Source organism: Anguilla rostrata, chromosome 6 (assembly GCF_018555375.3).
Source record: "Anguilla rostrata isolate EN2019 chromosome 6, ASM1855537v3, whole genome shotgun sequence".
Lineage (NCBI taxonomy): Eukaryota > Metazoa > Chordata > Actinopteri > Anguilliformes > Anguillidae > Anguilla > Anguilla rostrata.
The window spans coordinates 43,300,634-43,327,667 of record NC_057938.1 but is presented as its reverse complement, the minus strand read 5'-3'; the positions used below and the strand labels follow the sequence as shown (position 1 = coordinate 43,327,667).

The window sequence follows — 27,034 nt, the reverse complement described above, 5'->3', positions numbered from 1 at the left end:
GATAGCGAGCAGTTCTGGGCCAGATCTGCACCGGCTCTGGTCCGAAGTCAGCACTGCCGAGCTGGAATCAGTGCAGATCCCGGCTGGAGTCACTTTGGTGAACATGAACTCAAACCCAGTAGCAGTCACAGCCTGACTTAGGCTCTTTGAACTGAACATATGATACATTGTACTTAAATCCAACATAAGAAAGCTATCTATCCTCTTTATCAAATGAAAATGTTGTTTTCATACGGTATATATTTTTTAATTAATCTGGACCAGTTATTTGTGTTCATTGGCTGTCTGACAAGGCAGATGTCATTTTTATTTTATTGATATACCTGATATCTTCCCCAAGAGACATCAGCAGGGAAAACAACAGTCGTGTAGCCTACTAGTTTTCAACATACAGTTATTTTTGTACAGGTTTTAAACCTAACGTCGTATAAATCAACATTATTAGAAGCACCTTGGAACTTGATTTTGCAAAACGTTTTAGACCCCAGGTCGCTTTCCCGAAAAAGGGCAGGATGAACCCTCTTTACCCACAATTCCTTGATGTAAGGTCAGTTGATTAACCCGGATGTGCATCACGCTTTTGATAAGCGCCGCAAAGCAAGACGTGTGAACCAGAGGAGCGTATTCGGCTTTGCTGTTTTTTAACTAAGCAGGTTTTTAATATATCGTTTTTGTTTATTGTTTCGTTGGTTGGTTTTTATGGGAAATGGGAGTCCCGGCATTTTTTCGTTGGCTGAGTCGGAAGTATTCTTCGATTATTGTTCATTGTGTGGAGGAGAAGGTAAGCTCTCGTGTTTGCTTGTAAACAAGTCGGAATGGATTTGGGCCTCAAGCAGAGATGCACACTTCTGAAGGAACTGTACATCAGTTTATCACCTTCGTACTTGAAATTGGCATAGTAATTTGAAAAGAAGTAACTAACATCTTGATTTGTCCGATAGATATTTATTTAGCTAGCAATATTATTTCTTGTAATTTGGCTAACATAGCTGTTGAAATAGCGATGACTTAAATTTACATTTTCCGACTCAGTGCGACACCGTTAACTAACGGTGAAGACTATGTGAATTTTCAGCTTTTGAACGAAACTCCCGGGATTCGCTCTCTATAACTTTTCTTCTTTGCGTTTGATAATTTGTTGGCTCGTTGATTGCTACTTGCTGGTATCGTCTTGCAGTGATTAGCTTCCTCGCTACCACACTGGTCAGAGAAACGAGCAAGCTAGGTGGCTAGCCCGCCATCCCAAAGCCTATTCTAAGATCATTTTAGTTGCGTTTTTTTAAGCAGTTGGCAACATGGATATTCTTCTCTTTGGCCAGTATGGAACAGGTCTCAAACAGAAATCTTTACGCAAACGTTTTTACAATTGAAACGCCCCCGCCATTACAAATCATAGTACGGTGATTTCGATTTTGATCAATGAAAGTTTAGTTCCCTAAGGTTGCGCAATATTAGCTACCGCGTGGGTATATAGGGGCAACTTTGGTGCCATCCCTCCTGAGAAACTCGGTGATATGGTATTTTAAATGACCGTTAAGTTCGGAACCCGGTAAATTCTTGGGCTGCGATTGAGGAACAGATTCACCTGCATGATTTCGATATTTTAGCACGTCTACCTGTCTTACCATCTTGTTCTTCTCTTAGTCAAAGGAATGCAATGGAGTCCGTGTACCTATTGATACCACCAGACCAAATCCCAATGAAGTCGAGTTTGACAACTTGTACTTGGACATGAATGGAATTATCCACCCCTGCACACACCCCGAGGACAAGTGAGTAGCCATAATACTGGGTCTTATTGTTTGCGATCGGTCCTGTTCACTTGGGCTAACGCTGTAATTTGTATTCTCAGGCCTGCCCCAAAAAATGAGGATGAAATGATGGTTGCTATTTTTGAATATATTGACCGCTTGTTCAATATTGTTCGTCCAAGAAGAGTTCTCTATATGGCCATAGATGGAGTTGTGAGTATAATGCTTATTCTTCTAGTGTCATTTAGACCACATTTTCCCAATCTGGGTTTGACCCCCTGGTGGGGTTTGAGTGGCTAAGATGGGTCAGAAGATGTGTATGGAAAACCATCTGCTCTGTTCCCAGTCTACAGACATAATCCAATCAAACACTGCACTGGCTATTGTGCATGTACAGATAATCTCAGATCCATCTTTTACTGGATTCAAAGCTTTGAAAGTTTTGGGCCCAGTTACTCAAATCACTGTCCATGAGGGCTGAGAACTGCTGGTTGTCCACCCTCCCTTTACCTGGGAGTTGATTGTGAGGACAGTCTGGCCAACCAGTAGCACAAATTGTTAATTTAATTACCCGGGAGAAAGGAAAACCAGGGCTAGATTTGGATTCTTGGACCAGTATTTAGTATCCATGGTTAAGGGACACATGAAAACATAATGTGTTCATTGCATATGCAGGCTATGAATAGTCCGGGCTTTTGTATATCTGAGGTTTCATTCACCCACTAAACCATTTCTGTAGGTGTGGTAATTCTACCCAAACATTGTAGGAATGTACACTATATTGAGATGATCGGTAACTTTTCAGTGCGCTGTTCAATTAATTGCATAAAGTTTTTTATGCAATTGCACTTTCAATAACAGTTGATTAATTACCTCTGCCTACATGTATTCCAGTAGTTGTAAATGTATTCTGTTTTCTGCCGTCTATGGTCTTTTATTCTCTGTTCAGTTCTCAGTTCTTGCCTCTGTCTTTAAGTGTTCTATACCAAAGGCTAAACCTAAAACCTAGAAATGTCAAACCCACATTCCTCTGTATGAGTGTTGATTCCTTTGTGTTTGGATATAATTAAAAAAAATGTTTTTGTAAACACGAGCAAAGGCAAAAATAGTTCTGTTGCCAGGTAACAGTGACCATAGAGCTTTTCCTTTTAGGCCCCTCGTGCCAAAATGAACCAGCAGCGGTCGAGGCGATTCCGTGCCTCTAAGGAGGGGGTGGAGCTTGTAGAAGAGAAACAGCGAATGAGGGAAGAAGTCATCCAGAGGGGTACGTGTTTACGGCACCGCCTAAACTGCTACCCGCCCACCGCTAGCAACTTTGAGGAATTGAACTTAACATGTAGACTGTAGACTTTAGTAAACTCTTACATAATCATAACTGTTAGAGAAACATTCTGCTCTGCAGAAAGATTTGGCTGCATATGGATATGCCTTGCACATGACTTTGCAGGACCAAGCCAGCACTATGTCAGAAAACCAGCTACCTGAGATAGGGTTCAGTTACAGCAGAATCCCTATCAGGCCAGGGGTGGACAGGTCTCCTCAGGTTACTGCTGCATTGGCTCCTCCCAGTGATGTGCCAAGTGGCCAATGCTAACGTTTGTGAGAGATTCCTCTCCTCAGCTTGGCGTAGGCTCTCCAATAGTACTGGTCTGGGCTGTAGTTTGTATGGAAAGTATTTGACAGTTAGGCACCTTTTTAAAGTGTTTTTTTAACTGGATAAGCTTAAGCTTTACAAACTTCACCGGTTTAATCTGTCATTTCTAGGAGGATATCTGCCACCTGATGAAATTAAGGAGAGGTTTGACAGCAATTGCATCACACCAGTAAGTGAACACTACAACCCCCTTTCTTTCTGTTTATAGATATTTGAGATGCAATATCCCTAGTTTAGGATTAACCTGATGACTAGGTTAAGTGATTTCTTCTATATTGATGTATCAGAACTCGCGCTAATGGAACGGACGCCGGTATACTCCCAGAGTCGGTGTCTTATTACGTCCTCTGCCTTTTCATGGATGCATTTGCGCGTGTACTTTCAGGGCACAGAGTTCATGGACAACCTGGCAAAGTGCTTGAGGTACTACGTTGCTGACAGGCTGAGCAATGATCCAGGGTGGCGCAACGTTACGGTACATGTTCCTCCTGAGTCCTTCAATGGATTTGTTTGCACATCCACTTGCTTGTGTTTTAAATGGTTTTGCAGTGTTGCGGCGTGCTCTGTTGTACGTTTCATCAAATAGGGTTTTGAGCATGTTTTCTCAAGCACCGGTGTGCCGTTTCCTCCAGGTCATCTTGTCGGACGCCAGTGTTCCTGGGGAGGGAGAACATAAAATAATGGACTACATCAGGAGGCAACGAGGTACCTTGATTTGATTTTGTAAGGTGTTAACACTACACCACAAATATTCGGTTAGAATGTTCTTAATAATCACTATTAGTAACTGAAAGCAATGGAGTTCTAGAACAAACTCTTAGAAATTTTGAAAAGAAAACATTCCAAAAAATCTGCTCTTCAAAGGGTTAATATTCTGATACATTTCAGATGGAATAGTCTTCACAGTAGTCGGCCACTAGTCTGTCAGAATCAGTGGAATTTATGTCTCCCCATTTGTAGGTTTTCTGGATATATATACAGTCCACTCCAGTCTGCAGTCGTGCTAATTATTAAATTATGTTCAGGTATTTTTGCCTATACAGCTAGTTTTGTTGTAATTTGACTGCATTTTCTACTGGTATCTGGATTTGTTCATGCCACGGTAGTCTAAAACAATAGCAATTACCACAAGACTTTTTCTAAACTTGCTGAAGGCGACAGTCTTGCACGTGTTCGTGGGACCTTGGCTAACTGGTGCCGCTCTTTCCCCAGCCCAACCGAACCACGATCCCAACACGCACCATTGTCTTTGTGGAGCTGACGGTGAGTTCCGATCGACTGGAAATGCATCTTCTAATAATCTTCTGCTTTAATGCTTTTCACTGACGAAGCCGTTCCCGTTCCTGCTCTCAGCCGATCTGATAATGCTGGGGCTGGCCACGCACGAGCCCAATTTCACCATCATCCGGGAGGAGTTCAAGCCCAACAAGCCCAGGCCCTGCGCCCTGTGCGGCCAAGTGGGCCACGAGATCAAGGATTGCCAGGGCGTGGCCAGGGAGAAGCAGGGCGAGGTACCTACCTTCCGTTTAGGAAAACCCAGAGCACTCTGCACAAGTAAGCGTCTCTCCATGGCGAGCCTCTAAACCGGACCAACCGTGTTGTTCGATTCTGTGTTTCGACAGCACGACCAGTTCGCCGATACCCTCCCTGCCTCGGAACAGGAGTTTATCTTCATTCGCCTGTGTGTTTTACGGGAGGTATGTAATCTCGGTGTCTTCTGACGGTGTGCATGCTTGTGTTCAGATGCCATGCATTGTAGCTAGCCTGACGAGAATTAAGATTCAAATGATTAGCAGTTCACTTGTTATGCACACGGCAGCGTGTCCTGTGATTGTAGTGTATTTTGCTTGGACTTCATGCACAAGCTGTTTGCAACTAACGCAGTGATAGGTTTTAATAATGAACTTCCTCCTTGGCCTTTTGTGTTTCTAACTGAGCTCAAACTTCACATTTTAACACAGTACCTGGAGAGGGAGCTGACCATGGCCAGTTTGCCTTTTCCGTTTGACTTCGAGAGGAGCGTCGATGACTGGGTCTTCATGTGCTTCTTCGTCGGCAACGACTTCCTGCCCCACTTACCGTCACTGGAGATCAGGTAGGCTCAGCCGAGGCGGGTCTCCAAAAACGCCAGCCTTCGGAAGGCTTTCCCCAACAAGTGCGGTCACGTGTTCCAGTTGTGCTTGAGTTCAGGAGTCTCACCATTAAATGCTTAGAAATGTTCCTGGTAGACGCTGTCTTAAATGACGTTGACCGCACGCCTTGCGTTAGAAAAGGCGGCACGGCGCTAATTCAGACCTTGACTGTCTGTGCAGAGAGGGTGCCATTGATCGGCTGGTCAACATCTATAAAGACGTGGTGCACAAGACTGGGGTAGGTGTCTGCGGCCCTCGGCTCCAAGATCTCGTACCTGACTTTTAACCCTGTGAAGAACCCAACAGCCATGCCTGGCCACTTCCCAATACTCAATACACGCCATGAATCAAACGCTTTGTTGATTTAGCTGAATGGAACTGTGTTCGACCGTCTGGTGCATTTTGGCCCCGCAGGGATACCTTACAGAGAACGGGTTTGTCAACTTGGAACGTGTCGAGCTCATCATGCAGGCCGTCGGGGTGGCCGAAGACAACATCTTCAAGAAGCGCAAAGAGGACGACGTGAGGTTCTTTTTTTTTTGTTAACAACTGTGTATGAGGTGAGATTATTTGACAGAAGCTCATTGCAGCAAAGATTGAGAGATCCATTATAGCAGTTATACATTTACAATATATTTTTGGGAATTTATTTTGCAAGTGAAGAATGTAATGTAACACCTCATTTCCTGTGTGGGCTATTTGAAATGGCAACCGGTCATGTTTGTTATTGAGATGGCAGTTATTTGACAAAGGTATTTGAAGCTTAAATCACTTATGTCTGTCTGTGTTCTCATGTATATTGGAATATATCGCTTTTTCCATATACTAAAATAGGTCTAATTTTTACAGTCATGGTTGAGCGTTACTCATGTGTTTTCACTATTCTGTCTGTCCGTGAGGTGCTGATTAGCAGTGAGCTTTGATTTTAAGGACTGTCCCTTCCTTGTGAGAGAAATCTCCATACCCCTCTGTGTTTTGCAGTGTTTTAAAACAGGCGTTTTGTTCCCTGGCTGTAGGAGGGTTTCAAACGGAGAATGAAAGAGAAGAAGAAGAGGATGAAAGTAAGTGGAGTTAATCGCACTCATTAACCAGGAAGCGGCCGCACTCAAGTGGATATTTTCGGTCCTCGTACGCAGTTTTATTTTGTGAGAAATAAAAAGTAATAAGAAGTAATAATGATTGTTATGGGGACAAACGCGTCCATCTATGGGATTTTTCATTTTGTAGGGAATTTTTCAAAGATTAAATGTACTTGTAACACCATTCCAATTAACGTACCATTATCTGTCTCCATTGTCTTTCTAATTATGTCTCCCTGAAAGCCGAAAGTCGTCAAATAGATTTCCGTTGTGTTTCACGGAGGTGACAAAAGTGTGGTCATGTCCACAAGGTGCTTTTTACAAAAAATGCTTTGGTCTTTTCTTTGATTATAGTGAATTAGTTTTATATAAAAATGGAGTAATGTGGGAGTAATGAAATGGCTTTGTGCTGATTCTTTAGAACCCATGCATTGAACCCATGCAAGGTCACCTGGCAACACGCATGGAATTCAAAGGCTGTGATCTTTTAGAAATCTAATCGTTTCTGGGGGAGGTATGGTTGCCAGGTCTGGAGGGTTAAATATGTCTCTTACAGATTTCCAAACCCTTTACGTGCAGCAGTGTTGATTTTATAGCATACAAGTGGACTTTATATGGTGCTCATAATGAGCACAATGAAGAGGAATGGAGTGACATTATAAGTGCTGTTGGACAAACCCTGTCCTGGGAGAGCATGAAGGTGCCTGGATTTCATTCCATCCCAGCTCTCCATTTGCCTTATTACATGAATTCCGTGCATGATCGAATGAGTTCAACCAATTCTTTAGAGGGTGGTAAGCATAATGCACACAGTCAGGGGTTGTCCTTATGTTATTTCGTGAAACCAAAGGAAAGTGTTTTAATGGGACATATCGAGTCAGTTAAAAGTAATAAACGTTCTGTTGCCCCCCTCCCCAGGCAGAGCAGCGGCCTTCTTTCATGCCTGGGGGGCAGTTCGCTCCCCATGCCCTGGGCGGGAGAGACAGGCCCCAGGCCGTTCAGAACGCCCGCCATGCCGCCTTTGACATGAGGATGCAGGGCAGAGACCAGCAGAACAAGGTGAGGTCACTAACCCGTCGCTGGCTCGGGATACAAGCATGTGCTATCCTGAGATTTGTGTCACATAAGAGACTTCACACAGTGTGTGTGTGTGTGTGTGTGTGTGTGTGTGTGTGTGTGAGACTACCGCTCGTGCCATGTATAGTGTATGTTTAGGTTAATGCATTTGTCCATGCGTTTTCCTGGCCTTTATTGATCACTTATTTGAGTGCACACGGGATTTGACCTCATGCTTCTCTGGATTCTTTTCAGGACGCCGCTCAGTCTTTGAAAGCCATGATGAGGAACGGCAACCAGGCACGTGGTTTTTCGCATTCTCTAGCTTTTTGCGTCACGGCTATTTTTAAATGGAAAAAAGGGGATTTTGTTTTTGTTCCGAAGGTCAAGCCTTCGAATCGTAAACCCATTAGCTTCGAACGAGCGGGTTCCTCCTGCAGATACGCTCCGTAACGCACATCGGTGTTCTTTACGGCCCCCGGCGAATTTCCGCGGCTTTTGCGATCCGCTCGTTGCCAACGGAGGAACGGTTTTCCGGGCCTTCCCCGCTCTCGTTTCCGGCGCATCACCCCGACGCGTCCTTGAAGCGCGCCGCGGCGGCGGCGTCTCGTCGCGCTTCTCGAAATTAATTGTCCCGCGCGTTCGCGACGTCGGCCCGCTTCGCAACGACTCGCGCGTCGCCGCCGCTCCGTCTCGGCCGTCCGTAAAAAAGGATATTAATTCCGTCCCGGCCGCCCCGAGCTCCGACCTTTTTAATTATCGCCCGATTCGCCGCGTATTTATGAACACGCCGGGGACAATAGCCGGCGCCGCCATTAGCACATGAATGGCGGTCGCGGCGGAGGGGACCGCGCCGCCGCCGGCGGCGAAGGAAGGCCTTTGTTCCGCGCGCGCTGACCGAGGTCAGGATCTCTCATTTCGCCACCCAGGTGAGATGCTCGTACAAAGAGCGCTACATAAAACAGACCGAGTGGATGCACAGACTCACGGTGATGGGGGGAAAAAAAAAAAATGTTTTAATTTCAGTTGAGCGGGGCGCATGCATAGATTAGGAAGCGTGTAGGTGCATGCTGCATCCATTTAGACCAGGGGTGGGCGGTACACACCAACCAGTTACCCTGGCTATATGAGCTAACTGGCTGTACACACCAACCAATTGCCCTGGCTATATGAGCTAACTGGCTGTACACACCAACACTGGTTCACAGTAAAATGTTTCATTAAGGAACACAAGAACAGTCTTGGGCTGTCATTCATGTGCTTATCAAGTAACGTTGCTAAAATGTCATATGGCAAAAGTGTCCGGGTTAAATAAGTAATTAAGGCCGGAAGTTGGAAACGGATAGAGAACTCGTTGCCCCGTCTCTGATTCAGACGTACAAACAACGTCCAGTTAGACGCAAGACATTTGACAAAACTGCGCTAGCGGGTCCCTCAAGTGTGTCAGAGCGCAAGCAAGTCCTTCAAAATGGTCTTCGTTTCCGCAGAACAGGCTATTTAGGTTTCCTTCTGAGCAGGAGTTAATCGGCAGATTTTGGGAAACGTCTGACTCCTGTCGTCCTCTCTCCGCAGTCTTCCGCGGGGCCCAGCGGTGCTCTGGACGGGAAGGGTATGAAGAGGAAGGCCGACGACAGCGACAGCGAGCCCGAACCCGAAGATAACGTCAGGTGAGAGAGAAAACGTCGCCGTTCGGCGGTGCCTTCCGTTGCACCGTTTTATTTATTTTTATTTTTTACGGCGGAGTAGACGACCCGCCCCTCGGCTCGTCCTGCAGTCGGAACCATCTCTTCCGCCCCTTCCCGACCGCAGCCCTCCGCCAGACGGCAAAAGCAGTCAGGCGGGAGCTGTCCGATACATTCCTGCGAGACGTGGCGCTAGCCGGCGATGCTAAGCCCGAGCCCAAGCAAGCCCGTTAGCATTCGTGCGGGCTTTCTCGCTTTCCCTGTGGGACCCAGCGATGGATTCGGGTGGTCTGCTGCCTGTCCGTGTTTGTCGGTTGCTGGAGTGCGGCGGCTGGGGTTTAAATTGTGCACTATCGATAAAGAGGATTGAGGATGTTTGAAAATAACAGTCACTGTTACTACACTTACTTTGATAAATGACTGAACTACCAAACACTGCTTCTGTCTGAGCTATATGTACTTCAGATTTACGTGTACATCAACGCAGAATTTAAGCAATGAAATAAAATGGGAAATTTTATATATTAAAACATTTCTTCATACTTAAAATGGCCTATCATAGAAGCAGCAGATTTAATGTACGTTTTAGTTCAGACCTCGGTTAGATTAAACCGAATAGCATGATTTGTATTTATAGATGTAATAAACGCACAACTTATGCAATTAAATGTTCTGAACCTTAATGAGAAATCTGACAGAATGGAGATTGTAGCTTCTCCTGCTGTGCGCTGCTGGATTGTAAGACTTGAACCATTAATCATTCAAATTAAACTCTTCGCCTGCAGTGAATGTAGCCTGCTATTGATGCTATTCGTGTTCGGGTATTCTTCTGAAACCCATTTTCTAAGGTTGAGTCTTATTCACCTATTATGCGCCATGCTAATGTGCCATCTGATTCATAATGGCTGGAGCCCTGAGGGATATTCCTGCATAGGCTCCACATTTAAAGCGTATTGACAGTATCGTCAATGGAGATGAACGGGAATATCGTCTCCGCGACGTTTTCAATTTGCCTTCACCGCGGTTTTCATTGGCGTGAATCGCGAGGTGAACGTCGCGAAACCGAACGCGGCTCTTTCTTCCCCAGGCTGTGGGAGGAGGGCTGGAAGCAGCGCTACTACAAGAACAAGTTTGACGTGGACGTGACAGACGAGGCGTTCCGACGCAAAGTGGTCAAGTCCTACGTGGAGGGCCTCTGCTGGGTGCTGAGGTACTACTATCAGGTACGGCCCGGACCCCAGCACCGTACGGTTCATCGGCAAGTCAGCTACTAGCCAGCGGAAAAAATTAATTTACAAGTGGCTTTTAGATATCGTTTTTTTTTTTGTTTTTCTTTCCTTTGAAATCCTGTCCTCTCTGTGCCTTTCTTTGACGAGCGTCATTTAGAATTCTGGTGGACAGAATTGTCTGATGGGCAGAAGTGGCTGCGTGCGCACTTGAGAATACTAGGAATTTAAAATAGGTAGTCGCTCTAAATCCTGCCTGTTTGCAGAAGAGACCCAGAGATTGGTGTCTGTTTAGTTTTTTTTTTTTAGATACACGTTGACAGGTCGTTCTAGGGATTTAGTATTTTGGGTCTCCGAAAATAATTTAAAAAAAATAGTTGGTCACAACACTGAATATCACCAAATGTCTGATCATTATAACAGCTCAGGTAAGAGGTGTAAGACTAAGCTGTTTATTTGGTGAAGCTGCAAGAAAAACCTGATCAAACCCATATTTGAGGCCATATTTCTGTGTTGGTAAATGCGGGGTGGGGGTGGGGGGGATTGTGAGGCGGCTTTTTTTATTTTATTTACAGCTATGTAAATTCTAACAGCACTACACTGACAGGGATGGGAGGGTGGCGGTGGCGGGGGGGTTTGGTTTTACAAATTCAAACTGTCGTTTTGATTTCTGCTCGCAGGGCTGTGCTTCCTGGAAGTGGTACTTCCCGTTCCATTACGCCCCTTTCGCCTCGGACTTCAAAGACATCAAGGACCTGTTCACCGAGTTCGAGACGGACACCAAGCCGGTGAGTCGGTTTCCTGCTTCACTTTCCCTCGGCTCTGCCGGCGGTTTGAACTTCCTCCTCCTGGCGTTTCCGGACGACGCTCAATCCCGTTTTTTTTTTCCCCCCGCAGTTCAAACCCCTGGAGCAGCTGATGGGCGTGTTTCCTGCGGCCAGCGGCAACTTCCTGCCTGAAACGTGGCGGGTGCTCATGAGCGACCCGGTACGTCCAGCACAGTTTACTTACCTGTCAGTGTGTGTCCAATCCACTGTCCGCACAGTTTACTTACCCATCAGTGTGTCCAGCTAACTCTCAGCACAGTTTACTTACCTGTCAGTGTGTGTCCAATCCACTGTCCGCACAGTTTACTTAGCTGTCAGTGTGTGTCCAATCCACTGTCCGCACAGTTTACTTGCCCATCAGTGTGTGTCCAGCACATTCTCAACACAGTTTACTTACCCATCAGTGTGTGCAGCTAACTCTCAGCATAATTTACTTACCCATCAGTGTGTGTCCAGCACATTCTCAACACAGTTTACTTACCCATCAGTGTGTCCAGCTAACTCTCAGCACATATTACTTACCCATCAGTGTGTGCAGCTAACTCTCAGCATAGTTTACTTACCCATCAGTGTGTGTGCAGCTCACTGTCATGAGTTTACTTACCCATCAGTGTGTGTTCAGCACACACTCAGCACAGTTTACTTACCTGTCAGTGTGTGTCCAGCTCACTGTCAGCAGTTTACTTACCCATCAGTGTTCACTGTGGGATCATTTTCTCTGTGCAGATGCCTGTGGTTACTGCTGGTTTCATATTTGCCACTGTCCTCCTCTGTGTATTTTTATTTTACCTGACATTGTCTTTTTCCTGATCTCTCGTCTTGCTCTCAGGACTCCTCCATCATCGACTTCTACCCCGACGACTTCGCGCTCGATCTGAACGGGAAAAAGTACGCTTGGCAAGGCACGTGAAGCGTCGGCTTGTTTCCAGTTACCGCGAGGGTTTCCGTTTCCTCGTTTGACTGCTCTGGCGAAACTGCGGATCTTGGAAACGGCAATCGTTAATTTACACGCTGTGTCCCCGCTCGTTTAAAAAGATGTTTTGCGGCGTCGTTTTCTACAGCCCCTGTTGGAGGAGAGCGCATTGCAGTGACGGCATTCTAATTTACGTGCCTGGCGCTTTGTGTACGCGTTCCCAGTGCAGTTTAAGCCGTGTGTGTGCCTGTGTGTGTGCCTGTGTGTGTGTGTGTGTGGGTGGTGGAGAGTCTGAGCTCTGCCCTGTGTGTGTCTGTGTCTGTGTGTGTGTGCCTGTGTGTGTGCCTGTGTTTGTGTGTGGGTGGTGGAGAGTCTGAGCTCTGGCCTGTGTGTGTGTGTGTGTGTCTGTGTGGTGGAGAGTCTGAGCTCTGGCCTGTGTGTGTGTGTGTGTGTGTGTGTGTGTGTGTGTCTGTGTGGTGGAGAGTCTGAGCTCTGGCCTGTGTGTGTGTGTGTGGGTGGTGGAGAGTCTGAGCTCTGGCCTGTGTGTGTGTGTGTGTGTGTGTGTGTGTGTGTGTGTGTGTGTGTGTGTGTGTGTGTGTGTGTGTGTGTGTGTGTGTGTGTGTGTGTGTGTGTGTGTGTGTGTGTGGTGTGTGGTGTGTGGTGTGTGCGCTGTGTGGGGCGGTGGAGAGTCTGAGCTCTGGCCTGTGTTTGTGTGTGTGTGGTGGAGAGTCTGAGCTCTGGCCTGTGTGTGTGTGTCTGTGTGGTGGAGAGTCTGAGCTCTGGCCTGTGTGTGTCTGTGTGCGGTGGAGAGTCTGAGCTCTGGCCTGTGTGTGTGCCTGTGTTTGTGTGTGGGCGGTGGAGAGTCTGAGCTCTGGCCTGTGTGTGTGTGTGTGTGTGTGTGTGGGTGGAGGAGAGTCTGAGCTCTGGCCTGTGTGTGTGCCTGTGTTTGTGTGTAGGTGGTGGAGAGTCTGAGCTCTGGCCTGTGTGTGTGTGTGGGTGGTGGAGAGTCTGAGCTCTGGCCTGTGTGTGTGTGTGGGGGTGGTGGAGAGTCTGAGCTCTGGCCTGTGTGTGTGTGTGGGGGTGGTGGAGAGTCTGAGCTCTGGCCTGTGTGTGTGTGTGGGGGTGTCTGTGTGTGTGTGTGTGTGTGTGTGTGTGTGTGTGTGTGTGTGCGCCTGTGCGCCTGGTGGAGAGTCTGAGCTCTGGCCTGTGTTGTTTTTTGTCCGCGCAGGCGTGGCCCTGCTGCCCTTTGTGGACGAGCGCAGGCTGAGGGCCGCGCTGGAGGAAGTCTACCCCGACCTCTCCCCGGAGGAAGGTGAGTACGCCTCCGCAGCTCCCCGTGCCTCCTTCAGAAGCCCCCGCCCCCACCGCCACCCACGCGCGTCCATACGCGACCCCAGCGGAGCGAAAGGGAGGTTTTTTCTCGCTGCAGAGATTCGAGGCTGCAGCTCTGCTTCGGGCTGAATTTGCGCTCCGCAGTTTCTGTTTTATTCAGAAAGTTAATTTTCCTGATGTGCAGCGATTCCAAGTCCCCCTCAATTGAGCGTTTCTTATTTCTCTTTAACTGTCGGAAAGCACAAAAGGAAATTGTTGACCTTGATGTCACGGTGCTCCTTTGAGCTTGAGTCGTATGAAACCGAACTGAAAGGGCGTAGCGTAATTAACTGTTCCGTTTGATTTATAACCCCCCCCCCCCGTCGTGCGGAGGCTGATGCCGTTGCACTTGGTTTTTTTTCTTTGTCTCCAGTCAAAAGGAACAGCCTCGGGAGCGATGTGCTGTTCGTTGGCAAGTCGCACCCGCTCTGCGACTTCGTGCAGGAGCTGTACGGCGCAGGTTCCAGCGAGGTGAGGCCTGCGGCGATTTCGGCGGTCTCCCGCTCTCTTTTCGTCTCTTCAGAGCGACCGGCGTGACCCCCTGACCCCCTGACCCCCTGACCCCTCTGTCCTTTCTCACTGTCCAGGGCACTGAGATGCCTCCTGAACTGTGTCATGGAATCCAAGGTACATTAAATCTTGATGAAGAGCCTATTCTACCAGATAAGTAAGGAGCAGTGCTTTTTTCTTCCTCTCTTTTTCTCAATCCGTGTTTACTTGATTGCCATTGCTTCCTCTTATTGCGTACACGGTTCTGCTGTGGAACGTTCGATGGGAAACGTGTGAAATGCTCTGTTTGCTTTCAGGCCTGTCGAATCCCCCATCCCCCTGTTGAGGGACCTGGCTCAGAACATGGCCATTGGGTGAGAACATTTGTTGTTGTTTTAATGAAGGCATTGAACAGCTAGAGGAATGATGTACTTCTTTTTCCAAAGAGGTTGCTGGCGTACAGGTTTCTGTCCAAGGCAATAACTGTCGTTCTCTTCGCAGAATAAAATTCAAGGATCCGCAGTTTGAAGAGGGCTTTGTGTTCAAAGCTGTAGTTCTGCCAGGAGCAAAGTAAGCGATTTATGATTCCTCCATTTTAAGTAATACATTGGTTTTAGTAAATGCCTGCTACAATCTAGACCTGGCTGTATAAAAATGATCATTTACTGCTAATTCTTTCATAAGCATTACATAGCAGCTTCATAAGCACCATGTGAACATTCATAAGTGCTTATGTCGATACTGTGAATGTCCGTGTGCAGCATTTGTGAATTCATGTAGCACTTATGAAGGAGTTGTAGAGTTTTTGCGAAGGACCATTCACAGGTGTTGCTGTACACCACTTTGTTGTAGTCCTTGTGCATTGTGGGAAATTGCGCAGTCTAATAGCCAGCCTGATCACTTGTGGAAAAGAAAATCTTGCGTGTTAAATGGCTGACCCTGGATTATTAAATAAATGTGAAGCAATATGTAACGCATCTCCTCGTAGTCTGTTAACTGAATTATAAATGACCAAATTTTTATGCTGACTTTCCTTCCTTTCAGAGCCCCCACGAAGGTGCTGAAGCCAGGGGACTGGGAGAGGTCCAGCCAGGGCCCTTGGAGGCCCCAGCTGGGGTTCAACCCCAACAGGCAGCAGGCCCACCTGGACCAGTCAGGCTTCCGTGCTCTCGGGTACTCGTCGTTAGCTTACTGAAAGCAGTCTCTTTTCTGCATTCTCATTGGCTAGCAATCTGATCCTGAGTCACGGTAACTGCAGCTCGGCCAGTGGCGGCTGGCTACAGGTGCTGCAGTATTGGACTGGGCATAATTATGCGTGGGGCAGGGGTGGAGCTAAGGGGATATAACAGGGAAAGCTTTTCCAGGTGGGGTGTGTGTGCAGGGTGGATGCACCTTCTCTTTTATTGTTATTTTCTCTCCCCCCACCCCCCTGGCGCTCAAATAATTTTTAGATTCATTCCTAACTTTTGGAGGGGAGGAGAGGTCAGAGAAATAGGAAAAGTATGACACAAATCTGGGGTATAGCGTTTACTGTGTTGACTGAGTTCTGCTCTTCCAGCCACGCCATGAACAGGGATCGACCGGCGGGCGGGCAGTACAGCAACACCCCGCCTCCCAGCAACTACCGCCAGGGCCAGGGCAACTACAACCGCGGCAGCTTCCACCAGGGCAGCTACCAGCAGGGCGGCTACCACCAGCAGCAGGGCGCCCACATGCAGCCCTACCAAAGTGAGTCCGAGCCCCCCCCGCGCCCGCGGGCGAACCCCTGGCCCAGAGAGCGGCAGGGGGATCCGGCAGCTCGACGAATCGAGCCAATCGGCGAACGCGGAAGAGCGCGCTAGTCGTAGCGGCCACGCGGTGGAAAGCGCGGTGGACGCGGTCAAGCCGTTCTCCAGCTGGTTTGCGCCGCTCGCGTTCAGCCCAGTCGAAATTCACGGTTTGTCCTTCGGAGGTAAATAAGGACGGGGATGTTTAGCCGCGGCCGGTTTTGAAATTAGCCGCAAACGCGCGTTTGCCGACGCTCGGAGGAGGCCCCTGATGGGTATTGTCGTAGGAAAATGCGCAAACGGGTTCGGTTTCGCTCCTCTCTTTCAGCGCACGGTGCTTTTTTTTAGACGGGAATGTTGATTGTCCTGTGTCCCCTACGCTTTATCGTCTCACTTCAGTTTTTATTCCTCTGAAGGGCCGTTGCATATTTGGTAATACAAGCCCCACACACTGCGTTTCCCCTCATTTGTCCCTCCCCTCCCCCCTCCCTCTCTCTCTCTCTCTCTCCCCTCTTCTGCCATCCCTCCCTCGGTCTCCCTCCTCTCATTCATCTCCAGCTTAGGCTTTTTTTTCCCTCTCTCTCTCTCTCTCTCTCTTCCCCAACAGCGGCTCTCTGATTTGACTTTGATGCGGCCAATTTGGGCTGATGAATAATCTCGTCTGGATGGCTGATAACTCGCGGGAGTCAAGTGCGCTTCCGGCGGCACTCCATGCAAATGGGGGGGGGGGGGGGCCTCGGCCAACGGCGGGCGGGCGAGCGAGCGAGCCTCCGTTTCGCCCCGGCGTTCCGTTTTTTTAATTATTTTTTTTCTTTTCCCGCGGACGAACCGGCTAATTAGCCGCGGTTTTGATTAGCGCAATCAGTAAACAGCCGGGCCCCTCTCTCGGCGGGGCCCCGAGCTCCTGATTCGGACGAGGCGTCGCTCGACAAGTTCCCTGAGAGTTTAATTCACGGCCTTGCGCCCCCCCCCCCCCGAACCGTACGGTTAACGACCTTGTTCGTTTTTTCCGCCGTTCGCGTCCGCGATTAAAATTGTCGTTTTGGCGCCGTACATTTTGACGGCCTCGTTTTCTTTTTTTTCCTCCGGTGAAGACGCCTCACCTCTTCGAGAAAATTTACCGTAATGAAGAAGAATGTTTCCGTGTGAGCCCGTTTGTGTGTTCTTGGTATGAGAGAGAACCCCTAGCCTTTGTGACCGTATCATGGCCTTACATTTCTGTCGTGCCCAGACGCCGGAAAAACCAGCCCCTGTTAGGGATGTTTGAAATGGATGGCACTTTAAATCCGTCGCTTGCTATTCAGGATTTTCACCGCTAAATATGTACCGCTGCTTGACTCTGGGTCTTAATTTAGGCTAATTCTCTGTGAAAAATCGAGCCGGGCGAGAGGCAGGATCTCCCGGTCTGTATTGATGACCGTCTGACCACTTGTTGGTACAGTTTATAGACTTAGATTTTTATGGAGTGCTGGATCTCTTGAGTCGGCACGTCAGAACTGTTTGCAGTGGCTCGTAATGGCCCTCTCCCTCAGATTTAAGAGAGTCGGTGCGTTGAAAGCCATTTGCTTTTTAACTTTATCTCGAAAAGCATACGCAGCTGTTTTGGATTTTTATTTACCTGTAGTACTTTATCGATGTAACTTAGTGAATCACCTTGTGGGAATTCTATTCAAAGGCCAAATCTGGTGAATGGCTTTGCAGAGCGTGACAGAATTTATTGTACGTATGTGGGAAAAGAAATTAAGTTGAATTACTGTGAAAAATCAAGATGGCAGCATACTCATTAAAGTACGTGCTAATATTAGTTCTGTCTGTAAGAAAATCGAGAATAGTCACATTATTACAAGGTACTGTCTAAAGATTTCCTGAAAAGCTTTTGTGTGATTTTTAAAAACCAGTAGCGCTCTGGCTACGAGCCGTGAGTCTTTTTGGTGACAAACTCTACGGCCGCACGGAAGCCCCTCAGGAAAGGGCCGTCGGTGTGGCCACCGGTGAAGGCATGGCCGTCCCACCACGCGCCGGTGAGAATGACGGTAGTCTCTGCACGGCGAGGATCGACGGTTATTAAAAACGGCGCCGAAACTCTGCGTCCGATTGGCCCTAAAGCTTCTTTTAATTTGTCCGGGCCGCAGCCGGCCGGCTTAAACTCGGAAAGCGCGCTTCGGAAACGCGCATGTGCGCAAAACCCTGCTTTTATTTCCTCACAACGACCCCCCTTTTCAGAGCGGGGGGGGGGGGGGGGTCCGGCAGTGACCCCGCTCGGTGCTAATCAGCATGGGCGAGTGTGGAGGGGGGGCGGGGGGGGGCGGAGGCTTTTGTGTGGCCCGGGGAGAAAGGCCCCGCCCCCCCACCCTCCACCCCCCCAGGGCTGATTAGCGCAGGTGGTTTCGAGGGGGCGCATTCTGTGTCCGTAATGAGCCCCGCGGAGCGCGGCTAGACGCTCCTGGGGGGGCGTCCCACCCCTCCTCCCCCCTCCAAAAAAAAAAAAAGCCTTCAGGAGGACTCCGTTTGATTGGACGTTGCCGCTGGAGAGGGAGGTGAAACCAAGTTAACTTTCCCTTTCACCGCTCGGGTGCCCCCCGCGGGGAAGCCTCCAGGCCCGGCCCCGCAAACAGGCCGGGCTGTTTTGTCCGCCCTAATTAAAACAGCTGGTGGTAAAGCACCCACTGTCCGCCGTGTCTCAACCCCAGCCTTTTTCCGCACGTCCGTAGCCGTATTTGAATAAGCGACGTACTGCCTCCCCCCTGTTCATTTTTAAAGCTTTAAAACGTGTTATTTTTAAAAATGTACCTGCAAGTTTCGGTTCGGTTCCCTTGGTAATCGCGTGAACCATTCCGCAAGAATGGACGTTGGACGATCATCCTTTGCACGTTTCGAACGGGAGCGTCTGAAGACGTGTTTTGACCAAAGTGCTGTCACGCAATCCTATTGTGTAGCGTCTCATTCTAACACATTACAGGTTGTGTTTTTTTTGTTTTTTTGTTTTTTAATTATTCCCCCTCTTGTTATCAGCTGGATACATTTCCCTTCAGCCGTGACATCGTGACCCAGGAGGAACGCTATTGGACGAGACATTAGAGACCCTCTTTTATATTAGCGGCCAGTGAAAGAAGGGATTTTTTTGTAGTCCTGTTTGTACACTGCGTCACATGGCTCCGGAGCTTCTATTGATTTTGAGATCATTAGCTGGCGTCCGCGGGTTTATTAAGGAGAATAGCGGGCGTCTCATTGTCATTCGCTCTTTGGGGTTTGGATGCGCGGTGGCGGGCGCTGGAGAGGAGGCAGCCGGCTACCGGGACGGTAATTGGACGGAAAGTGGGTGGTCCGCCCTGCCTTTTGGCCCCCTCCTCCCCGCGGGCTTTTGTCGTCCCGCGAACCCGAGGGCTGGGGGGGGCGGGGGGGGGGGGTGCTGTGTGACGAAGAGATTATCGCGTGTACGTAAGCTTTTTCGCAAATTTGACGACCTTTCAGCCAAATTGGGCAGATCCGCCGCCGCCTGTCCGCGGTGCTTTGTCGCCACGGCGATATTAAGTTGATCTTCTTTCGAGCGCTTTTGGGCCGCGGGGGGGGGGGGGGTGTTGTTGGAAGCGCGGTGTCTGCGCGGCATCTCCCAGGTTTCGACGCGTAACGCCAGCCGCGGTTCCCGCCGGTTTGAATCTTTTAGGCTCGCGTCCGCGCAGACTGACGTCAGCTTCTCTCGAGGGTTTTCGACACACTTGTTCCTGGTTATGGTTATGCACTTTGTCGTACGTCGCTCTGGATAAGAGCATCTGCCAAATGCCTGTAATGTAATGTAACTTCAGGACATAGACTTTCGGGCCATCGGCCAATCTTTTTTTAAAGAACGTGTTCTTCGATTTTTGCCTGAAGAATTTTTTGAAAATGCCTCCGCAGTGTGTCAGCAAGTCTACGCAAATTGGCACTTTTGCTGAATGGCGCTGCAGAATGCTTTGAGCTGTAGCGGTCTTCATAGAAACTGAGCACTTGGCTCAATAACCCTGCGTGTGATTAGGCAGACGCGAAACATTCCCCCCACCCCCCAACTCCCCCACCCCGCCAATTTGAATTCTGGTTTAGAAATGCAAGTTGCTGCTCTCCCTGAACTGATGTTCTTCACCCCACTATCCCACCCCCTTCCCCAAAGTTTCCACGCTTCATTTTTTAAACCACTCACAAACCCCACCCCCCCACCCCCAATAAACAAACAAGTCCAAGACGTGCAGCTGGCCCGTCACCCTGGCAACCAGATTGGGAAGAGGTGGTTTGCTGCTGTGTTACTAAAAGTACAGCTTTGTGAAGTCTTGCGAGGGGAGTGCACAGGGAATGCTCCGGCCTTTCATAATGGGGGCCGGCTGAATTATTTAATTTCCTGTGATGAAAAGCGAGCGGAGAACTCTTTGAGTCGCAGTCTGAAGCGTTCTTGTGCCGGAATGGATGCAATTGTGCCTTTTAAATGAATCTCCATTGATTTGAAATTGGCTCCGTGTGTAGCTGGGAGCATTATAAGGGGCGAACTGTACTGAGTTAATACATTTCTACGATTTTGGGAGCTGTTAGTTTTTCTTTTTTCCGTGGGCGACTAAAAATGTAGTATGAAACGTATGAAAATTTGTGCCCTGTCGATAAGACAGTAGTGGTTGAATGCCTCAGCCACACTAAATATGAATATATATTAAACGACATATCCACGCAGTATATAGCCTAGATGGGTTTAGAGTTGTAAAAACACTGGGGCATTTTTTTTTTTTTTTTTTATTTTTACATTATTTCTGTATTTGAGTAGCCTTGATGAGCTTGCTTACATGACCAGGAAAGGCACATCAATCACAGAATGAAACTGTTGAAGGGTACTTGATTTTGGTTATTCACGGTCCATGTGGAATGTGGTCAGTTTGCGTTTTGTAGTTGCGAGTGAACCAGCACGAGGTGTTAGCCTCTCTCTGGATCACTGCTGTTGTATACCAGTTGGCTGACGTAGGCTTGTCTCCGTGTTCGGTTTAATGGGTGGCATACGGCGCACGAGCCTACACCCGCGTAGTTAGCGCTACACCGTCAGTACCGGTATTTTGTAATTACAATTTAATAAAAAAAATAAAAACCTTAAAAATAAAACTGAAGCTAAAAATAAAAGTGCATTTGCCGAGTTTCATTTCTGATGTCATTAAATGAATATTAAGCACATTATATTAAATTTACATAATACTCGATATTGTCAGATGTCCCCAGTTCTCCTCACTTAAGCTATTGGGCGAGTAATTAAATGTTTTTTTTTTTAATTTCCATCACAAAATTGTGCACATTATCAACATTATTTAAAGTTGTGGATACATGTGCTCTTCGTTCTCTTCACTCGTATTTGGAAGTATTCATGGCAAAGGTTGGCAATGTGCAAATCTATCTGCAAACTATCTTCGAGCTTAGCTTTTGTTAGCCTTTATTGCCGGGTTTGCTGAAAGCTAACGGGTGTATGTTTTTTCATTAAATGTACTTGGTGATTAAAACTGATTTTTCTTCAATTAATGAAAACGGGTTGCAACATATGATAGGTTTTAAAGGGAAGTTTGGTACCAGTGTCAAAACGGTAGCACTGTGACAAGTCTTGGCAGATGATAGAAAAAAATGGTAGTCAACCAATTTTGTCTGCACCAATGTGGTCAAGCTAGCTTTCTTGAACAAGTTGAGCCAAACACATAGCAGGCCATGGAAATGCACTAGGCTATACTACACGTCTAGCCTCGCTGCTACGTCTGGGTATGCTGTAAGAAAAGTGTTTTTTCTCATTTTCAGCTAATTGTCACTGTAATGTATCTATTTTCACTTTATATAGGCCCCATTTGAACAGCATGGAACAAATAGGTCAGTAGTGCACTGCGTGGGAAGGCATGCAGTCTTAAGTGGAATTTACTCCTAGCTTGTTCATCTTTTGAAAATATTATACTGAATGCCTTATTTTTCTTTTCTCCAATTCTGTAACAGATCCCAGGCAACCTGTCCATCAGGCTGCACCTCCCCTCTTCAACCCACAGGCGTACCCAGGGTAAGGAGACCACAGCTGCTCAAAACTTTCCAACCGGTAACCGCGTATGGGAGAATGGTGCATTGTGTTAAGTTCCGTACCAGCCATTGGCAGAAGGCTAGATTGTAACAGGACCAGAAGCTTGTGTTGGAAGTCCCTTGTGCACGTATGGACTTTTTTTTGGCCTTGTTTTTCTACGCCATTGAGTCGCCGTCCAGTTCCACCCCAGGGGGGCTTTAAAATCTGCATTAGGTTTTGGGCATGCTAAACAAATTTCTCTTTAGGAGGTTCGCAGAACTTAATGAGGCATAGCTAATGGAGCTCCGCCATTATCTTTTCCATGCCGCCGCCGCAGCGTTCGACACAGACCAGCCATTGATTTCTTGCTTCAGACCTCTTGAAGTACTAATCAGCTTCTTTGGTTCGGCTTCTCGGGCCTGACAGGCCCATTGTGGGCCCGTGTCACCTGAGGTCAGTAGTTATTAGTGGCGACTGAAAACAGTTTCTTTAACTACTTACGGCCGGACTGAATCGAGCGCACGAAGGAACCTGGAGGGGGGATTACGGAACCCGGGGCCCCGCGCCGGCCCCGCAGTGGGAAGACTGTGACATGGTTTCGTAATAAGGGATGGGAGCTCTACCCCCCCACCCCCGCCCGGCCCCCTTTTCCCTCTGTAGAGGAGGAATAGAACAGGCTATAAGGTTGCCCCTGGTTTTTGGGTTTTTTTGTAATGCCACATATTGCACAAACATAATTCGCAGCCAACAGCAAGCGCCTGAATTTGACCTTAGAATTAAGCCTTTTCCAAAAAAGCGGAATGTTGCTTGTGTGTGTCCGTCAGTGTCTCTAAGATAAAGGCAAGTTTCATTTAGGCTACTTGTTGTCATCACATTATTGAAAGTCAGAATTGCTTTTTAAATCCTATAATATGCTCCTTAGAATGCAATATCCTGCCGAAGAATTAAAATTTGTGGCCTTTTTTTTACACTTCTGGAACATTTGACAAGTACCTCGACATTAGTTTCTTCAGTAGTATAGAATTTTAATGCTGTGTGCAGGTGGTTTCAGTGAATTCTATAAATCGAGCACTACCTCAGTACCTAATACCACAAGATTAAAAAAATATGGATGCATTTGAAATCTTCGGGAGGGGTCCGGGGGTCTGTTTTTGTCAACTCGCAGTGCCAGAACGATAGGACATTATGCCAATTAAAATCTTTCGCGGCACTTGTCAATCCAAAGCATCCTTTTTTTTTCGCCGAGTGCTGAAAGGCGGCCCCCAGCTTTTAATCATTTTGCGCAGAGGGGGGATTAGGGGAGGGCCTTGGCTAGAATCGGCCGGGAAGGGGCGGGGCCAGGGGCCTGGGCGGGGCCCGGCTGGGAACGAGGGGCACCTTTTCTTCTGCCGTGGTTGCCTTTAAGAGACGGACATTTCGCTGCATGGGTTCGACAACAAGCGTTAGCCAGGAAAAATCTGTTTTCATTGTCACAGTCCTGCCTGCTGTTCACTGGAAACCAATCGGAGGCCGTACACAAATTATTGGTTTGAGGGATTAAATCTTTGGAATCGTCATAAATATCTGATGTGCCATAAATTGATATGACAACATGATTAGATACTTTTGCTGTACTGTGTCCTGTTGATATAATAGTTGGGTAACTAGCATGCTTCTGTGCCTACGTATTAACCTTCGAAAAGGTTTACTTTTATTGGACTACTATAAGTTGTCTTAAGTAGGTTTTGTGAATGTAAACAAGCATTTGACTACCACTTGTACTTTGAAAGTATATCTTTAGGTTAACTTACCATTTATCGACCCATTTCTCTTCCCATTATTTTGTAGAGGTTATGAGCATGCGGATACACACAAGTGTACAAATGGCGAATACAAGATTATGCAAGCTATGAATTAATTCCTTTCATGTTTGCTGGCACGAACGTGTTGTTTTTTTTTTATATACATGAATATGTTTGTGTCTCCATGTAAATGTGTATTCCCAACGTGTCTGTACCCAATTAGCGCTTATGTTGCTAGGTCACCGTGGTCAATTGAACGCCGCATCAATAGAACTTGAAAAGGTTTCTCCCCCGATCAGACCTTTTGACATATCAAGTAGGATAATGGATGGGAAAATTGGGAAAGAAGGCCCCTAACCCTAGATTCAAAATAATCGGCGCTGCGAATTCATTTGTGACCCGCGGTTGACAGGAAAGAAAAGGCTCCAAAAAATTCTCCCGTTTGAATGAATTTCCCCTGGCTTCCACCCGAAGCATTCACCAGTCTGGAATGTGCTTATCACAGAAGGCACTCCACTCCGTTCTTTTAAAGTGACATTTGTCGGGTTTATATATTTAAAAAAAATAATAATAGTTGAATTCGGTTGAACATTGTGCATTTGGTAAGGAGAAGCCTTGAAATGCCCCGGCAGCCCTCTGCATCGCTGGCCCCGTGTTCGAAACGGCCTTGCGTCATGGTGTCCTTGTCCACGCAGGCAGCAGTACGGGCACCAGGGCTGGGACAGGGCGATGCAGGGCCAAGCGGGCGCCTACCTGCAGAACCAGCAGCGGGGGCACGGCGGACCGGGCGGCTACCAGCAGCAGCAGGACAGCAGCCGCGGGCAGCAGCAGGTGAGGGGCGCCCCCGGCGCTGAACAGAGCGGAACACGTGGCGCGGGGCAGCCGTGGGTCCCGCTCTCTTCACAAAACATTTAAGAAAATAATCTCAGGTCTGTCATTTGTAATCTGAAAAATTAAGTCTAATCTGAAAATAAGAATTTTTTTCTTAAACCAAAATTTACTTTGTTTTGAATTTTCCATTTTTTTAATTCTTTTTTTTATTTTGATCTGATTGTCAAGTAGTGCGATCTAGCCATTGATAGTTTAGCTTCCGCAGTATTTAAGCTTTTATTATGTTTGTGATCCTGTATAAGGAGTATGCGATGTGCACTTCGTACTTCACATGCTACGTGTTTGAACTCTGTTTAGGGGGTGTGGTTTGTGGTGGAAAAACAGAGGGCACAGTAGTGTTCCCTGACAGAAAAATGGCCGACTTGCCTCGCTCGCTAGCTTTATACACCTTTTTATTCTACTCGATCACTATGCCGCTTAACAAAATGGGCCGAGTTGCAATTTGCCGGCGTTCGATCTGCCCTTTGTCCCCCAGTATTCAAATGGTTTTACAAACGTTTGAAGGTTACATAAGTTGACATTCTATATTTGTTAATCTGAACTGCAATTTCAGCGTTGCAATTCTGTATAAGTATTTGTGAAAAACAAAATAGTTTTTTTTTTTTTTTTTTTTTTTTACCCGGAGAAAGCACACACTTTGGTGTAGGCTGTTAAAGTTCACCAGGGGGACGCGTCAGGCCATTTTGCCAAAATAAAGTAACACCACAAAAACATACTTAAGTGGAGTAAAGTTGTAAGTTGAAATCACAGCTGATAGAAGGCCGACAATGGATGACGAAAAAAAAATGAAGGGAAATGTGTGAAACTAGACTTTGAGACGATCTGTGTACACGTGACCTCAGTGCACTGGAAGTATATTTACACCACGAAAGGCAGGTTACAAATACATGGTCATTAACTCAATATTTATTCCTCACCAAAAGCAGAGCCGAGCTAGGTTTCACAGTATGAAGTTATTAGGCTTAATTTTGCCATTCAAAGCCATGTGCTGAGAAACAGATACAACTACGGCCATTTGCAACAGTTGAAGGCACTTACTGTTTTATTTAATTGCTGGAATTAGCTTTTCAGTTGTAGTGGTTCGTGTTTATGATCCAGACTTAAATTAAGTGTGCACACGTGTTCATGTGTAGGAGCGTTTGCTGCTGACCACTTGCTGTATTGACCATTTGTTTCACTCTTAAATTTACAGTAACTGAAAGGAAATTCCTTCAAATTACTTTGGGAAATGAACATTTTAATGTAATCATGATCCTCACCTAGTATTGTGTTAGCTGGTTAGTTCATTTTCACTGCTTGCTGTACTTGGTTAACTCTTGAATTTACAGTGAGAAACTTGTAAGGAAAACTTCCTATTGCTTGGCTAGATACAGACGATGGTTAGCAGGATTAATAGCCCATGTTATTCAATATATCAGCTGCCAGCAAGCTTCTTAGAAATGCAGTTGACTTAATCCAGTTATGTTGCTGGCTACTTTTTTTTTTCTTCAAGCTGTTTGGATATTGAATAATCTGAATAGGCTTCCTGAATCCCTAGTTATCCTGTGTTGTACTGTGATCTGTTCTCACTAGCTTTGCTAATATAACATGTTAGCATATATAACAATGGTAACCGCTATGTTGACACTAATATTTCACCTTATATTAACATTTTTCTCATTTAGTTTGGAAAGATCCTTTATCCATGGAGTTGGTTTAGCATGAACCTATTTATTCATCTTTGTTAAAGTACAGTTGTGCACCACTATCTAGCATTTCATACCCAATTTGAAGATCAAATTTGTAGGTTGTACTCTTAAAAGATGTTTAGGGTAAAATGAACGTGGAATTTTACTAGGGTATTCTGTCAAGTGTCCATAGCCGAGACTGGAGATAATTCTATACGCCATCATTCCACAAAGAGCATTTTCCTTATTTGAGTCGGGAAACAAATCTGACTTACCTCATAAAAATAGGTTTAAACCAAAAAACATTTGTCAAGCTAGCGAATAACTAAATTTGGCTGTGAGTTTTGGTGACATCTAATTAAAAGAATTTTTTTTAATGATGTAATGTTTTTGATTTCACAGGTAGTGTGTGTGATGTTTCCCTTGAAGAAAACAATTCATTTATACCTGTTTTGTGTTTTAGGGATACAACTCTGGAAGGAGTTACCCTTTGCCACCTCCAGCAAGAAGATACAATTGGAATTAGTCTGGGCCCTGGCCTAATGTCAGGATGAGGGAGAATCTGATTTTTGTTTTTTGTGGTTTTTTTTTTCTTATTTCCATTTTTGTACGGTCCGCTATCAATTGTATTTTTCCTCTTTTACCCAAGTCTGTTCTTATAACATGATTTTTAAGCTGTATGTGCGAAGCACCTCAAATACAAGGGACTCCTGAA

General features: G+C 46.8%; 1 protein-coding gene across 2 annotated transcripts; it reads left to right on the top strand.

Annotated features, from left to right (window-relative positions):
• Positions 1-550: 550 nt before the first annotated feature.
• Positions 551-27,034, top strand: xrn2 (5'-3' exoribonuclease 2). 2 transcript variants are annotated; one of them, XM_064339863.1, is made up of 31 exons: positions 551-781; positions 1,645-1,772; positions 1,853-1,964; positions 2,904-3,015; positions 3,516-3,574; positions 3,791-3,880; positions 4,038-4,110; positions 4,618-4,668; positions 4,759-4,916; positions 5,028-5,102; positions 5,367-5,500; positions 5,718-5,775; positions 5,952-6,059; positions 6,554-6,598; positions 7,535-7,675; positions 7,928-7,972; positions 9,245-9,339; positions 10,442-10,577; positions 11,261-11,368; positions 11,478-11,567; positions 12,237-12,309; positions 13,549-13,632; positions 14,065-14,162; positions 14,279-14,358; positions 14,498-14,554; positions 14,682-14,750; positions 15,225-15,353; positions 15,739-15,908; positions 21,923-21,983; positions 24,457-24,592; positions 26,783-27,034. In XM_064339863.1, exons 1-31 carry the CDS (start codon positions 707-709, stop codon positions 26,843-26,845), a joined length of 2,913 nt encoding a protein of 970 aa, XP_064195933.1. In that variant the 5' UTR covers positions 551-706; the 3' UTR covers positions 26,846-27,034. The 2 variants fall into 2 exon arrangements, with proteins under 2 accessions (XP_064195933.1, XP_064195934.1); XM_064339864.1 differs by lacking the exon at positions 7,928-7,972.

What these genes read in the sequence shown, in the direction of transcription:
- xrn2 (XM_064339863.1), top strand. Translation starts at nt 707, where the DNA reads ATGGGAGTCCCGGCATTTTTTCGTTGGCTGAGTCGGAAGTATTCTTCG. An exon ending in TTACCGTCACTGGAGATCAG is followed by an intron (nt 5,501 to 5,717) that starts GTAGGCTCAGCC and finishes CTGTCTGTGCAG; the next exon opens with AGAGGGTGCCATTGATCGGC. An exon ending in TCGAGACGGACACCAAGCCG is followed by an intron (nt 11,369 to 11,477) that starts GTGAGTCGGTTT and finishes TTCCCCCCGCAG; the next exon opens with TTCAAACCCCTGGAGCAGCT.